This window comes from Aquarana catesbeiana, linkage group LG06, assembly GCF_042186555.1.
Source record: "Aquarana catesbeiana isolate 2022-GZ linkage group LG06, ASM4218655v1, whole genome shotgun sequence".
Taxonomy (NCBI): Eukaryota; Metazoa; Chordata; class Amphibia; order Anura; family Ranidae; genus Aquarana; species Aquarana catesbeiana.
Genome location: NC_133329.1, coordinates 58,835,557 through 58,852,747, shown reverse-complemented (window position 1 = coordinate 58,852,747; position 17,191 = coordinate 58,835,557). Strand labels below are relative to the sequence as shown.

General features: G+C 41.2%; 1 protein-coding gene across 2 annotated transcripts in view; it reads left to right on the top strand.

The window, feature by feature from the left end:
- LOC141148486 (sulfotransferase 1 family member D1-like) overlaps positions 1-15,980 on the top strand; it is a 109,855-nt gene extending 93,875 nt beyond the window's left edge. The window contains exons 1-8 of one of the 2 annotated variants that reach the window (XM_073636000.1): positions 129-275; positions 4,909-5,142; positions 7,931-8,056; positions 10,370-10,467; positions 10,969-11,095; positions 11,272-11,366; positions 11,460-11,634; positions 14,855-15,980. In XM_073636000.1, the coding sequence (XP_073492101.1) occupies positions 4,959-5,142; positions 7,931-8,056; positions 10,370-10,467; positions 10,969-11,095; positions 11,272-11,366; positions 11,460-11,634; positions 14,855-14,961 (912 nt within the window). In that variant the 5' untranslated portion in view covers positions 129-275; positions 4,909-4,958 and the 3' untranslated portion in view covers positions 14,962-15,980. Of the gene's footprint in view, positions 1-128; positions 276-4,908; positions 5,143-7,930; positions 8,057-10,369; positions 10,468-10,968; positions 11,096-11,271; positions 11,367-11,459; positions 11,635-14,854 lie in introns of those variants that run through there. The other variant, XM_073636001.1, reaches the window with a different exon arrangement.
- The last annotated feature ends 1,211 nt before the right edge of the window (positions 15,981-17,191 follow it).

Sequence of the window (17,191 nt, the reverse complement as noted above, 5' to 3'; positions counted from 1 at the left end):
CACAGAATTTTATTAGATGAGGCGAAACATTTTCACTTTGCGTCGAATGTTAAAGACGTCATTCGATTTTTACTAGGCATATAAAGTGTCTTGTGTTCTAGGCAGGGCCAGTGAATGGGTTGAAATATAATCCGTACACACCCCCCGCCCTCTGCGTGTCAGTCTCTGGTGCTACTGTTGGCTCACCAATCGCACATTGCCTGCAAACCTGAGCAAAGGTGACCTGCCACTCTCCGAGTGTCACTCTTCTGTCCCACTGATCAGACCCCTGGAAGGTAAGTCTATCATCAAGGCTGGGACCGCTAATCTGCTGTGGTCTGTGGATTGTACCATAATCCCTTTATAATTAGAAGATCGTGCTATGGTGACACGAGGCGGGCTGAGAAGTTATGAGAAGTTAACCCTGCTAATCATTCACAATAATCACAAAGTCATAAGTAAAAGTTGCTATACCTGCTATACCTTACTTCAGATGTCTAGAGTTTACAAGCTGAAGACCCTTTTATTATCCTTTGTATCTCTTTCCTCTCCATGTGTTTTATATTGGTCCTTTACTGCTCTTCTATTTCTTACTTCCCACTTCCCTTATTCCTATACTGTGCCATCCTTCACCAAAAAATATTACTCCTGCATAGTGCTTTTTTCAGCAAATAAGCTGTACAATATGCCCCTCGACCTGTTTCACCACCTGTGTAACTTTATCAGGGGCCATAGGGGCTGTGGGGAAGTGTCAATGCGTGACATAATCGATTGATAGAACACCTAACAGACCGTTTGCTAGAATTTATCCCAGGTATAGTCATTTTTAGTCATTGTTGTCATCCAGCATCTCAAACCCCTTCATTTACATTTAACCGCCGGCCAGGGAGCTGTTAGTTGTGGCGAGAGTCCAGTAAAAGAGGTCATGGCGTTTGTGTCCTCAGGATCGCCGTTCATCTAGATTGATGCTGGAACCTGCATTGCTGGATGATGTGACTGATGATGGATTTACATTGTGGATCTTTTTTTATACTGTTTTTTTTATACTATTACTACTATAGTGCTGTTATCTTTTTATTAGGGCTGTTACTGATTAAAATTTTCGTGTTCGATTAATCGATTTTTTAAAAAATTGATTAAGCGACTAATTTCGATTAATTATAACGCACAAACAGATCCAACTACTTTTATCTGACATCATGTGCAGCTCCTCCCCCGTACGCGTTACGTTCAATCAGAACTTCTTTAGAACTTCCTCAGCGGAGCAAGTCTACGGCATCACCCTACAGTCTATTTAAATAGCACCATTGTGCATCAGGGGGACCGATGGAGAGCCAGAGACATCCATCACCTGCTGAGACAGCAAAGTGTCAGCTCTTTGGGAAAAAAGTGCCCTCGTCATAAATGTTTCTTGATTGCTGGATAACCAATCAATGTCAGTTCATCGTCAAACTGACTTACAGCCTGGAAAGCCCTCAGATATGTTGATTTTCATAGCCAAGTCCAGGATTTACATACTTGACCAGTGAGATCAATCAAATCGTTAGGATCTGTTCCTCAATTTATGATTTCACGGACATTGACGTCACCGGACTCCTCCCCCCTTCCCTTCGTTAGCAGACGGAGGCACTTGGGGAAGGAGGGAGGAGTCCGGTGACGTCACCAGATCTCCAACGGAACTCCCTGAAGACCCGGAAGCCGGCGGAGAGGTGAGTACCGATCAAAAGAATTTTGATCGATCAAAACAATTCACAATTAATTGAGGAATTAATCCTTAATATCCCCAGCCTTACTTTTTATACTATTTAAATTTAAAAAAAAATTTTTTGGGTGAATGAGTGACCAGGGGTACACTTTACCTCCTACACATTCATGTAGAGTAGGGGTGTCAAACTCAATTTCATCGTGGGCCGCATCAGCATTATGATTGCCCTCAAAAGGGCCGGTTGTATCTGTAAGATTAGATGTCCAATGCATCCCCTCCCCTTACATTAGATGTCAAGAGTCACCCCACCATCAGAAGTTGAGTCCCCCCACTCTCCCTTACATCACAGTGCACCCCCCTTTCCTTATGCTGCTGCTGGGAAGAAGCTGGATGCATTGCTTGAAAGCAGAAAGTAGGGGTCTGGAGGAGGACCAGAGCTCTCCTGCAGCTGCAGGAGAGGTGCGAGGGCCACATGAAATTACCTGGAGGGCCGGATTCGGCCCGCAGGCCTTGTGTTTGACAGCAGAGAAAGAACGCTCCTGCGCACAAGTGGATAACCAGACCAATGGTATAAAGACACAGGCCTTGCTGCCCTCAAGGATGGGGAATCTTAGTAGTCAACGAAAAAAAAGAAAGAAAGGGCGCACCAGCCATGTGCATTATCAAAGATAATTGATAGCAGGGAAAGAATAATCCTGTGCACAAGTGGATAACCAGACCAATGGTCAATGGCCTTGTGTTTGACACCTGTGATGTAGAGGGAAGCTGGATAGCTATTCTAGAGGGGGCTTTTAGATGAATCCCCCCCCCAAGACCCCCACCAGGCCAGGGTTGTGGGGATGAGGCCCTTATTCCAATTAACACATTATTATTTTGACATGGTGCCTCGCCAAGAGGCCTTCAAGACACCGTCCTAATGTTGAGGTCATTTGGCCTTGTATGACTCAAAGTAAAGGGGAGGGGTTTGAATGCTCACTTACCTTCCCTTTTTTGGCCCGGCAGTTTGCATACTTGGATTTGGGTCTGGTATGCATTCTAGGGGGAACCTAAGCTGTTTTTTTGGTTTTGTTTACTTTTTTTGAGGACATTATTGACCATATAGGTCTATAGCCATATGTGATAACCAGATGTAGTCAACCGGTAAGCTTTCCATAAAAATGAAGAAAAACTGTCTGACTATAACCACGCCAAGTTCTTTGAGGACTCTTGGGTGTAAGCCATCTGGTCCTGGTGATTGATTTGCGTTAAGTTTTTCAACTCCAGTTATTTGGACACTAGCTTCTGTGCCCAGCTCTCCATGCCATTTGTTTGACTATCTCTTGCCTATCAACTTTGAAAATTGCTAGAATTGATTTTCAATATCCACTTCCCATTGCCTTCAATGGTGTTTGCAATAAAGTTTGCACTTTGCCACATTTAATGATGAGTTCACCAAATCACCTGTGAATCAAGCCCAGGCACACTCGGTCATTATTGGTTACAAAGGTGACAGCCAGTCAAGGCGTAATGCCAGGCGCTGGGTGTGTGCTGGGCACTATGATCAAAATCATAATTACATGAGCAAAGTCTAGAAATATGAATATAATGGATCACTATGAATCCTAAATCTTGTCTGTTTAGTAATTCAGATTTTGAGCTATTTTTTAGCATTGACCTGTAGTACACTTTTACACACCTTTCAAATTTCCAGCGGTGCATTGATTATTTTATTTCTGTACACACCCATCTGTACTGGTTGTGCATGAGGGCATGTGATTTGCACCTCTTTTTAATAGACATCTATCATGGTGTCAGTGCATTCTTCTTGCCAGTAAATCCCTTATACAGCCCACTTCCTGTTTCTTGTCTGGTCATTAGCCTAGGCTTATGACATCATGCACAGCTCTCTCTTGTGAGAGTTTGCCAGGAAGAGAGGGGGGATGAGTCATAAGAGGGCCAATGAGATCTGCAGATCTGGAGGTGTGTGTCTGTGTAAATCCAGGAAGTGAACAGACAGCAGATTCAGTTGCCCACAGTTAAAATGGCTGCAGCCAGACTCAGTGGAGGGAGATTTCTGCAGCATATTTGGCAAGTACAGAATCACAGTATATATAAAATAATATGCAAAGTGGTCGGAGGGAAGCTTCAAAATGGCAAAGATGTTTTTATTATAAATGATGTGAGCAGACTGCAGTTCCTCTTTAAATCGAATCTATAACCTTTTTCGTCCCTTTTAGTCCCCATGCTATTCCCTAGTCCCCTGTTAACTGTTCTCCGGTTCCCATGCTCTCCACCACCCCCCAAAGCCCCCCCCCCCCCGGCAACTTTCAAGTCCCCTGGTCTCTCTCCCACCCCCCTCTCTTCTCCAGTCCCTGTGCTCTCTCAACCCTCCCCCCTCCCCCTCCCCCCCCCCCCACACACACACACACACTCTTCTCCAATCCTCATGCTCTACTCCGGTCTCTCCTGTACTTTTTCCTGCCCCCCCCCCCCCTTCTGTCAGGATGGAGAGTGGGGAACGGGCCGGTACATATCTCATTTACCGGCCCCTTCCTTGTCTAAAATGACCAATTGGTACCAATCACTGATTTTGTTCATTCATAGCCGAAGTGTAGTAAACTGTGATTACTATGCTTCAGTTTATGAATTGACAGGAAGCGCTGTACAGAGCTATTCCTGTCCTTTTATTCTGTACAGCTGAGCCTACAGAGATGGAGATTGAGGGCTGTGTGCTCAATCTCCTGTCTCTGTCTCAAAGGTGAAACATCAGAGGTCTGTTTAGACCCCAGATATCTCACCAAAGCTCCCCAATGGGGCTTCTTTAAAATTGTAAATAAAATAGTAAAGAATAATATTGTAAAAAAAAATAATCATAAAATGATTAAAAATTAAAAAAAATAAAAAACTACTGACACCAGTGGCGGAACTACCAGGGTCGCAAAGGTAGCACTTACGACTGGGCCCTGGTGTTCTGCCACCGGGCTCGGAGGGAAGGGTCCTGGACTCGAAGGGAAGGGCCCCCCGCCAAGGGTCAGGAGGCCCTTAATGGTTTCTTGCACCCAGGCCCGGAAGGCTCTAGTCACGCCTCTGGCTGTCCCCATGTACATATAGAGTTTTATATTAAAACAAGCAATTTAGAAAATGAACATACATTGACAAAATTGTTTGCATTAAGCCTATATCATTCTCATATATCTCAATACATTTTTTTCTTTAATTATCATTCTCCTTTTAAACTTTCTAGGCATTGACGACATCTGACGGCGACTTTCAAGGTGTTTTATTGGACAAGTAAATGGCGCAGCACACAATGGTTCTTCCCAACATTACCCCAGAAGAGTTGGAGTCAATTAAGCGCCCCCCACTCATATGGGTGAATGGGATGCCCATCATCGGTCCTTTTGCTGCCAACTGGGACAACATTGTGAAATTCCAGGCCCGAGAAGATGATCTGCTAATAGCCACCTATCCAAAATCCGGTGAGGACAGAAATCAATAGTGCGTCCGTACCAGGCCACCTTTTAAAAATAAATAAAAATGTAATACATTTGAGAGACCAAAGGTGCAAACATGAACTTACACTTTAAATAATATTCCAGCTCTGGTCTACCAGCATTGTGGTAAATGTATACACATATGGGGTCTATTTATTTTTAAAAATTGCATAGCCATTCCTCCAGTGAATCTGTAGGTATATTCATCCTGTGCAAATTGGGCAAAAAAAATCAGTAGTAAAATATTGTATCATGGCCACTAGATGGTGCTGAGGAGCATAGGAAAAAGTAGTCTTTGTTATATAAAACTGGAGAGTACAAAATCTGGTGTAGCTGTGCATGGTGGCCAATCAGCTTCTAACTTCAAATTGCTCAATTATTATTGTAGAGCTGCACCATCGCGATCTCGATTCAATCCCCCTCACGATCTTAATCCAGCATTTCCACGATTCATGTAACAAGTGCAGAGCCGTTCTCTGCTCACTCACAGCTGTCAAAAAAAAAAGAGCAGCCAGCAAAGTTTATCACAACATTGCTCAGTGCTGAGAGATGAAAAGAAACAATGTATCATTTGGTTCTTTTAGATCAAAAGGATGAACTTCAGTCTGCAAATGAGGTCAGTGTAACGGTAACCACTTACGGACCACCCGCTGTCGTTATACGTTGGCTGTTTGTAGAGGAATACCGTTGTTATGGCAGCAGCTATCTACTATAACTCCGGTATCCTCTTCTTCAGCGGGTGGTCCGCTTTCAGATAAAAGTGGTCTCTGTGGCGGATTCGCTGCGAAATCACTTTTATCGGAGCCGTGGGTAGCGGCGGAGACAATCGCGTCCTATCCCCTGTTTGGCTGGCTGCCGAGTGAGGGGAAGATGGCCCCCCGCTCGGCTCCATAGCATTGACTGGCGGAAGCGATGTCAAACGTCACTTCCGCCCAATGCTCTTAAAGGAGAATTTATTTTATTTATTTATTTATTTTTATTACATTTTTTTTTCTTTATTGCATTTTTGTGTAAATATGAGATCTGAGATCTTTTTGACCCCAGATCTCATATTGTCATGCTTTTTTTCTATTACAAGGGATGTTTACATTCTTTGTAATAGGAATGAAAGTGACCCAAATAATTTTTTTAAAAGGACAGTGTCAAAAAAAAAAAAAAAAGTTAAATAAATAAGAAAAAAAAAAAGTAAAACGTCTCGTCCCCCTGAGCTCGTGCGCAGAAGCGAATGCATACGTGAGTAGTGCCCGCACATGAAAACAGTGTTCAAACCACACATGCGAGGTATTGCCGCGATCGTTAGAGCAAGAGCAATAATTCTAGCCCTAGACCTCCTCTGTAACTCAAAACTGGTAATCCTGTAGACATTTTTTAACTTTGCTTATGGAGATTTTTAAGGGTAAAAGTTTGTCGCCATTCCACGAGCGGGCGCAATTTTGAAGCGTAACATGTTGGGTATCAATTTACTCAGCGTAACATTATCTTTCACAATATAAAATAAAAGTGGGCTAACTTCACTGTTGTCTTATTTTTTTAATTCAAAAAGTGTATTTTTGCTTGTAAGACCGCTGTGCAAATACGGTGTGACACAAAGTATTGTAAGGACCACCATTTTATTCTCTAGGGTGTTAGAAAAAATATATATAATGTTTGGGGGTTCTAAGTAATTTTCTAGCAAAAAAAATTGATTTTAACTTGTAAACACCGAGTCCTAAAAAAAGGGCCGGTCCTTAAGTGGTTAAAGACATAAGGACACGATAAGCCCAGATTCGCCTGAAAAACGGACAGGTGGATCCGAGCAGGCCACCTATTGACTCCTATGGGCAGGCAGATGTCAACGGAGGTGTGTCCACTGACACCCATCTTCCATCCGATCCGCTCAAAACAGACATATGGCGAGCCGTTCGCCATCCGTCTGACGGATCGGATGGGATCTGATAAAAACAGACGTGCTGTCCGTTTTCGTTCGATCTCCCCATAGAAATCAGCGGGGCTCTGATAGGCCCCTCCCCGCTCAGTGAGCAGAGACGGACCTGTCATCTGCCGGCTTAGCGGAGATCAACGGAGTGATCTCCCGCTGAACTAGCAGAGTCCGCGATCCACCCCGTGTGAAAGGGGCCTAAGTCTTTTTTGGACACTCGTTGCTTACAAGTTAAAATCAGTATTTTTTGCTAGAAAATTGCTTAGAACCCCCAAACATTTTGTGTATATATATATATATATATATATATATATATATATATATATATATATATATATATATTTATTTATATTTATTTATTTATTTATTTATTTATTTATTTATTTATGTCAGAGACCCTATTGAATAAAATGGTGGTTGTCTTTTTTTTTTTTAAGGGGGGTAGTATAATTTTCGACAAGATAATTTAGTATTCAGTTTTTTCTTGTAAGGTTTATTTGGGTGTTCTTAATGTAAAATATGAAATACAAGAATGTATAATATTGAATGTAAATGTTGAGGTTTTAATAGAAATTAAAATTTGATTATAAAAAAAATAAATTGGCAGTCGTCAATATTTGTATGTCACACTGTATTTGCGCAGTAGTCTTGCAAACGCATTTTGTTTGGGGGAAAAAATGCACTTTATAAAAAAAAATTTATTTTAAAAAACAGTAAAGTTAGCCCAATTTTTTTGTATAATGTGAAAGACGATGTTACGCCAAGTATTGCGAGGGAATCGCAGATTTGATAGATGGATGGCCATGCAAATTTTGTTTTTAGAAGTGGACCCCTTAATATGTTTAATATTTGCAGGGACCACATGGGTGAGCAAGATCGTAGATCTCATCATGAATGGGGGAGACCTGGAGAAGAGTCAGAAAGGAGCCATATTTGAGCGCGTGCCTTTCATGGAGAGCCGTGGACCTGGAATTCCCGCAGGTATCTGTCCATACCAGGTTAACACAACAAAGTGTAAAATCTCTTTATATGCTGTAGCGTTAAATGTGAACTTCAAGAGTTATCTTTCTTTTTTTTAAACTTACATTGGTCCAGTTTGCTTCCATTTGATTCTTCATATCTCACATCCAGTGAGCTGATGGACTGGTCTCTTCCAGGTGTTGCTCCAGTGACTTGTCTTCTGTATCCTCTTGCTGACCACCAGCGGCACATTTACTGTTGGCAGGTGACAGCCCCAGGAGCTTCCTGGTTTAGAGATACGCATGCCATAACCTGTGCTGTAATTTGATACAGCACGATTTTGTCAGCAGGTTACAGCCAATCATTTTGGCTGTATACCTGCTGATTGGCTGTGGCCAATCACAGCACAGAGATCTGCGTGTTGGTAAATACAACATACAGATCTGTCTTCTGATCACTCCTTTCACCCAGCCATTGCCATTAGTACAGCATAGCTCCCAACTGTCCCTGATTTCGAGGGACTGTCCCTGATTTTGGACCCCTCTGTCCCTCTATCCTCCTTATTTTGGTCTGATCTGTATAGTTGTATATAAAATGCACCATTTATCTTCCAAAAAGTGTTTCCCAGTGCTAAACTTTTCACCCAACTTTTAAATTGCTGCATTTGTAAATTTCAAAAGCCAATATAAAGTGGCAAAATAAAAAGCACTTGTGGGTTTAAGTAATCCTTTTTTTTTTTTTTATAATTCTCCTTTAAGGGGGTGTGGCAGGGGGTGTGTCCTATGCCTACATACGTTTACTAATAGGTGTCCCTCGTTCCAATCTCAAGGGAGGTATGGTACAGGGTACAGTATTATCACTGATCACTGTATTAGTGTCACCAGCCTGTGTCAGTTAGTGCCAGATTGTCCGCCACACTATCACAGTCACACTATAACTGCCATTACTAGTATGGTGTCTGTAGGGATCAGTATCTTGATCATGATCAGAACTATACTAGTGTCCCCAATCAAGACATGTAGCAGAATACATTTTGGTGTAAATTAATGAAGAAATTTGAATGTATTGGATATGTTTTCTAACAGTACATAGAAAATATTGTTTTTTATTGTTGTTTTTTTTTTTACATTTTCGGTCATTTTTCGTTTATATATAAATATAAATAATAATATAAATAACAGATAAAAAAAATAATAATGATCAAAAAACGCCAAAAGAAAGCTCTATTTGTGTGAAAAAAAATGATATAAATTTAATTTGGGTACAGTGTTGCATGACAATTACCAGTGAAAAGGAACTGCAGTCTGCTCACATAATTTGTAATAAAAACATCTTTGCCATTCTGAAGCTTCCCTCCAACCACTTTGCATATTATTTTATATATACCGTGATTCTGTACTTGCTAAATATGCAGCAAAATTCTTCCTCCACTGAGTCTGGCTGCGACCATTTTAACTGTGGGCAGCTGAAGCTGCTGCCTGTTCACTTCCTGGATTTACACAGACAAGTAGAGGCACACCTCCAGCTCTGCAGCTCTCATTGGCCCTCTTATGACTCATCCCCCTCCCTTCCTGGCAAACTCTAACTAGAGTGAGAGAGAGAGCTGTGCATGATGTCATAAGCCTAGGCTAATGACCAGACAAGAAACAGGAAGTGGGCTGTATAAGGTATTTAATGGCAGATTTTTTTTTTTTTTTACTATACAAAGTTAAAACAACAAGGCCAGAAGATTTAATAGATGGAAAGATGAAAAAAATGACTGAAGGTCCGCTTTAAAGTAGCGTAGTGCTGAATAGCAAAAAAATGCTCTGGTCGTGAAAGGAGTAAAACCTTTCCGGAGCTCAAGTGAGCTTACTGAACACATGGGGGTGCGTGAACCTCCTGTATTTTTTAGGCCTTCTCTGATTGAACGAGGTGAAAAGGAGGGGTGGATGACGTCGCGGTCTCCACCTCGGCCAATCAGAGTATGCACAAGGGAAGCCTTAGCAAAATCAAGACTAGTATTGAAAAATAGTTTGCATGTTTCTCCACAAGAGTCTCCACCGTTGTAATTACTACTAATAATATTTCTAATAATTTTACTGAAAGTAATATTTTTATGTGACTGCCCTGTAGGGTCAGAGGAGGAATGTTTTTCTCTTTGGGTGGTTGAGTCGGCTATAGTCACCCCAGAGCTATTATGTTTTGTCCTCCCATTTCTGGAGCTGGTGAGAGCTGGAACTTCATGGAATAAATTTGCAATCACAAGATTCTTTCTCCCATTTTTTTTTTTTACTTCTAATCTTCTTTTCCTATTACTACTTATTTTCCTTCTAATCTTTTTTTTCCCTCCAGCAACTGAGATACTGAACAAATTGGACCCCCCACGTGTGATTAAGACCCATCTTCAAGCAGACGTTCTTCCGAAGAGCTTCTGGGAAAAGAATTGCAAGGTTTCCTTTTGTTTTTTGAGTATCTGTCGTATTTTGTATTTTGCATTTGTTAGAATTTGAGTTAGTTATTACCTCTGTAGGGGCAGGCCAAGGTTTTTTTTTTCTATTCAGTGCAGAGGCAGCCAGGCACACAGTAGAAGTCACTCTTTCAGGCTAAATGAACAGTCTAGGGCAGTGATCTCCAAAATGTGGCCCTTTACTTGCCTTTGTCCGGCATAGTCAGTAAGGGAAACCCTTAATTTCATTTTGATAATATGGTAACCATAGGTTTCCCCATTGCAAGATCTGAATTCCAAAATACCAGACGGGTTCTGATGGGTGGTTCATAGGCTTCAAGAAAGCTCTCCAGATTATCATTTAAAGTGCAATACTAAGCAAAGCAATGCAATACTAAGCAAGTGTGGGGCTTTACCAGGTTATTTGTCTTCCTTAGTCTCGAGAGGGACATTTCTATGTGACATTTCTTGCATTGAAAACAAAGGTATCACCATCTTTTTCTAGATGATCTATGTGGCTAGGAATGCAAAGGATGTAGCAGTATCGTACTATCACTTCTACAGAATGGCCTATGGACATCCAGAACCTGGGACGTGGGATGAATATCTAAATGCCTACATGGAGGGTAATGGTACGTGAGTCAGTAGTTGGGCTCTTAGAAACTGATAGTTCCCATGAAATGTCCATGTTCTGTATTGTGGAATGGACAGACTGGAAAACATGCTTAGGCATTTTGAAGACTTTTCTAATGTTCTGTTACTTTTCTTTCATGGCCAATTCTCTCAAACATTTTGCTTTGTCCGGAAGTTGCTTTTGGGTCATGGGCCAAACATGTGAAGGGCTGGTGGGAGATGAGGAAAAAACACAAGATCTTGTACTTGTTCTACGAAGACATGCTGGAGGTAACTTGACTTCGTCTTGCCATCATCTGGAGAACTCTTGACCTATAACAGAAAATTGAATCTTATTGACTCTCCCCGAATCTCTTTGGTTAGGACCCAAAACGTGAAATCAGAAAGGTGATGAAGTTCATGAATCAGGAACTTCCTGAAGAAATTGTAGAAAAAATACACAAGAACACCTCCTTCCAGGCTATGAAGGACAACCCCATGGCCAACTATAGTACCTTCCCATTCATGGATCACTCAATATCCCCATTTATGAGGAAAGGTAAGCCTTAGCAATCTTCCTTATGTTGTTTTATGTTTCCTTAATCCTTAATTAAACAAGTATTGGCAAAATCAACAAAAAATGATGTTAGTTCATTGCAGAGACATACATGAATGGTCAATTATATGCAAAAGAACGTCAATCTACTAATCAGCATGCAAGTTTGGCTGGAGTAGAAAATCTAAGCCCAATATTATTAATATTATTATTATACCTCCTAGATCGTAAGCTCTAACAAGCAGGGCCCTCTGATTTCTCCTGTATTGAATTGTATTGTAACTTTACTGTCTGTCTTCATGTTGTAAAGCGCTGCGCAAACTGTTGGCCCTATATAAATCCTGTATAATAATAAAAAAATAATGTGGTCATTGTACTACTTCTTTGCTCCCCACACTTTCTTTATTGGTTAGTGCATTGTGTACATGAAATGTTATGTTCAATTTAAAATAATTGGCTTCAATTAAAAAAATGAAAGCAAAAAATACAAAGATAACAAGAAAAAAAATCAATAAATAAATAGCCCTTCTTATTATTAAAGGGTAACTTCATCCCATAACAACAGTAACCCCACCTGTGCAGAGATTTTCCTGCTCTGGGAGAACAACCTAAGCACCAGCAGACTGTAAGCGATTGTCACTAGGGCAGATTAACTGAGTCTATATAATTGCACACAGTAGCCTCCATCACGTTTTAATGGAAACATGCACTGTTCATTGCATCTGCTGTTGTAATGCTGACTTTTAAAGAAAATGTCTGTATCACTCGCTGCCACATCCAGACGGGAATGTAACTGAGCTTGAACTATGATAGCTTATTACAGGGGCAACATTTGGTAAGTTCTTTAAATAATTAGAGCATCCAGAAATTCATTTTCATTTGTATGCAATCAAGCAGGCCCTTGCCCTACATGGTTGTGGTAAATCTGAAGACAAAAATCTGCAGAAAATCTAATGCCCTGTACACACGATGGGATTTTCCGACAACAAAACCGTGGATTTTTTTCCGAAGGATGTTGTCTCAAACTTGTCTTGCATACACACGGTCACACAAATGTTGGCACAAAATTCCGAACGTGGGAATGCAGTGACGTACAACACGTACAACGAGCCGAGAAAAAGGAAGTTCAATAGCCAGTGCGACTCCTTCTGCTTGATTCAGAGCATGCGTGGACTTTTGTGCGACGGACTTGTGTACACACGAATGGACTTTCCGACAACAAGTTTTGTTGTCGGAAAATTTGAGAACCTGCTCTCAAACATTTGTGTGCGGAAATTCCAACAGCAAATGTTCGATGGAGCATACACACGGTCGGACTTTCCGACAACAAGTTCACATTGAACATTTTTTCGGCGGAGAATCCGACCGTGTGTACGCGGCATAATAGTGTGTTGGGGTCAAAGTCTAGCCTGATGTTTGCAAGAGTCAATGGCCGTTAGAAAAAGTGACTTTTAATACCCTTGGAAGTTTTGATGTAAAAAGAGAGCCAAATACAATCAACTTCTCTTATCCATGGAGAGGTTGTCGCAAAGCCAGCTCTACCCAATCAAAGGGTCCAAGGGGGTGCTGCAGTGGTCTGGAGAGTATTACATTATATTAGAGGGCGCAAAGACCCTTGATGCTAACTATCCAAAATAGATTTATGTTTCCATCTGACAAGCTTTCAGAATGAACATGTTGTTTAGCAGAATAAAATTAGCGTATTGTTTAGCAGAATAAAATTACAATTTGTTAGATACCAAATATGATGTAGATATTATATATGATTCTGTTAGGAGGTCTAATATGCCCCATTAGCCTTCTGATTCTTGTAACATATGTGTGTTTGGTGTCTAACTAATTGGCATTTTACTATACGTTAGTGTAACTACTTTTTATGAAGATAACTCCATTGTAGCAGGATTTATGGATTATGTATAGAGTTTTGGCCTTGGAAGTTCAGTTTAGTATAAATTAGAAACATACTCAAAGATGAGTATTGCAGTGGAGATTTATGACACGTCTGCTTTTTTGTCTAAAGTGTCTAAAGCTGGATTGTGTTTCCTCAAAATTTTGTTACCAACTTGTGAATTCTGTGGAAAATTAGGGTGGCACTAGGTTCAGTATGACTCCCCCATTCTCTCCACACAGTTTTGGGTTTGTCAGATCTTTCTATCCTAACAGCCATTCTTTTTGTTAATAGATATCCTTATCCTAAAAGGACATCAAACTTATAATGTATATAACCCTCCAATAATGCACTTCAGCTATGTCCTCCCTTTTGGTCTGTTTAATATACAACAAAAAGAGCTTTGATAAATCTGTTTGATAAGTAGAAAAATACCTGTTTATTGTGCTGGAAATCCAGTGCCGTCCTGTGCACACTGCAGTTTTATGTCAAGCAGTGAACAGGAGAAGGTGTCCTGTAATTGTAACGCACTTCCTGTTCTAGAGTGACAACCTCTCCTCCATGAATACAGTACAGTGACTGAGCGTTGTCACCCTAGGACAGGAGGTGTGTTACTGTCAGGATCGCCAGGTGGATAGAAGGGGGAAAAAACAGAAAACAAATGCAGCTACCACATCTAAGGACTGGTAAACTGCATTATATTCCACTTTTGTTCTTAAGTTTAGTTACGCTTTACATTATTAAAGTTTTTCCTCACAGTTCTTTTTATCACAGTTTGTGTAAGGAAAAAAGAACTGCGATACACTGAAACTTTTTCTTGAGTGTCCACACAAAGAAAAAACATCAAAAATATTTTGAAAAACAACTATTATTTGCATCAAAACCTAAACAAATGATAATGTCCATGTAGAGATGCCAACTGTCCTGGATTTGCTGGGACAGTCCTGCATCTAGGTTCTTTGTCACCCCAATGTTGTGTCTCGGCTCATGTCTCTGGATCACAGCATTAACCTTATTTAAGTTGTGATATATGTGCAGTAACTCAAAAAGAGAATAACTGCGGGGCTTGGGGACACGAGTAGGATGGATCTATGTGGGACCAACCAACCATCAAAGTGGACATGGTCAGTAATCTCTGCATTCTTAGAGGTGGGGTCTGGGTGGGACCAGACAACAAACTGGCTGTGATTTGTGCACACCCAGCCAGAAAGTCGGTGGGCAAACTGCATACTGTGTGTGGGGTTGAGTTTTCTGGAATCCAGGACCACAATGTGTGTAAGTATGAGTGTGAAGTCCTCCATGATACTTCATGTCACATCTCTCTCTTCCCTCTAGGAATTTGCGGTGACTGGAAGAACCAATTCACTGTAGCCCAAAATGAGAGATTTGATGAATATTACCAGAAGGAAATGTCTGACACAGATCTCACCTTCCGTATGTAACAAGGACCCAGTTGGAGCTACAACCCAGGACCAAAACCACATCTACAATCCCAGGACCAAAACCACCATCTACAATCCCAGGAACAGAACCACCATCTACAATCCCAGGAACAGAACCACCCTGTGCAAACCCAGGACCAGAACCACCATTTACAAACTCAGGACCAAAACCACCATCTACAAACTCAGGACCAGAACCACCATCTACAAACTGAGAACCAGAACCACCATCTACAATCCCAGGAACAGAACCACCCTGTGCAAACCCAGGACCAGAACCACCATTTACAAACTCAGGACCAAAACCACCATCTGCAAACTCAGGACCAGAACCACCATCTACAAACTGAGAACCAGAACCACCATCTACAATCCCAGGAACAGAACCAGCATCTACAATCCCAGGAACAGAACCACCCTGTGCAAACCCAGGACCAGAACCACCATTTACAAACTCAGGACCAAAACCACCATCTACAAACTCAGGACCAAAACCACCATCTACAAACTCAGGACCAAAACCACCATCTACAAACTCAGGACCAGGACCACCATCTACAAACTCAGGACCAGAACCACCATCTACAAACTGAGAACCAGAACCATCATCTACAATCCCAGGAACAGAACCACCATCTACAATCTCAGGAATAGCTTTGTACAGAGCTTAACATTCATTCACAAACGGAAGCTTTGTAAACACAGTTACTATGCTTCATTTATGAATGGACACAGTGAGTGCAGTACCAATCACTCATTGTGTCTATTCAGAAAAGGAAGGGCCTGGGGGGGGGGAGGGGATAGTTGAAAGTCAAATGGCTTTTGTGTGTTATTGAGAAAGTGATTCACTACACCTGATTGTCTTTACAAGTCAATTTTAGGAAGAGATGATCCTTTTTCCAACTCAGTCATTCTGTTTTTGAATTTTTTTCTTTATTGTTTTCTGACAAGTTGGTGTTATATTCTTCACTTGGATGTTATAAGTTGCACTGAGTAAATACAGCTGGATAAAACAAAAACTGTGTCTGTCTTTATTTCAGGCTGCAAAGCAACACAATGGGGGTTATTTACGAAAGGCAAATCCACTCTGCACTACAAGTGCAAACTACAAGTGCAAAGTGCACTTGAAATTGCACTGAAAGTGCACTTGGAAGTGCAGTCGCTGTAAATCTGAGGGGTAGATCTGAAATGAGGAGAAGCTCTGCTGATTTTATCATCCAATCATGTGCAAGCTTCCTTGCATGTCCCCCTCGGATCTACGGTGACTGCCCTTCCAAATGCACTTTCAGTGCAATTTCAAATGCACTTTGCACTTGTAGTTTGCACTTGTAGTGCAAAGTGGATTTGCCTTTAGTAAATAACCCCCAATGTGATTATGTTAAAGGAGGAGATTCTTTTCTATACCCACTGTATGAATGCTTTTTATTTCACTCCTTTTTATGGTTTGTAATATTTTGTTTCCTATGTGTGACATATTCTGTATTTTTCCTATTGTGAAGAGGATTGGAGTAGGAGACACGATTCACAATAAAGATATATTGTATATGATTTGAGTAAATTTGCCCAGCACGTTTTCTTTTATCATTTTAGCCACATTATGGGGTTGATTTACTAAAGGCCAATAGACTGTGCACCTTGGAAAGTGCAGTTGCCCTCTGCAAGTGCAGTTGCTCCAGAGCTTAGTAAATGAGGTAAGGCTTCACTTTGCAAAGAATACCCAATCACATGCAAGGAAAATAAAAAAAACAGCATTTTTGCTTGCACATGATTGGTTGAGGAAAGTCAGCAGAGCTTCTGCTCATTTACTAAGCTCTGGAGCAACTGCTCTTGTTGTGTGCAACTGCACTTTCCAAAGTGCACAGTCTTTTTGCCTTTAGTAAATCAACCCCTATATATCACATGTTGTGCAAGCTGCTTTTTCCTATTTGTTTTTAGCCTATAGCGCGACTCTATGGAATGTTAGATTGCAGTGGCGACCGCTCCATTAGGGGTGCAGGGGCGTTGCCCCCCCTAATCCATGCGCCCCGGCCCCTAATTTACATGCAGGGTACCGGACGCATAGATTTCAATGGTGTTTCTTTTTTTTTTTTTTAAAGATTATAGCCTGAGGCTCTTATTGGCTTAAAAAAAGGGTGGGCTCAGGGCGCAAAGCACTGCGCCCTGAGCCCACCCAGTTATGTGACAATGGCAAATTATTTTTCGCTATTGTCTTCCGGCTTCTTCTCCCAGC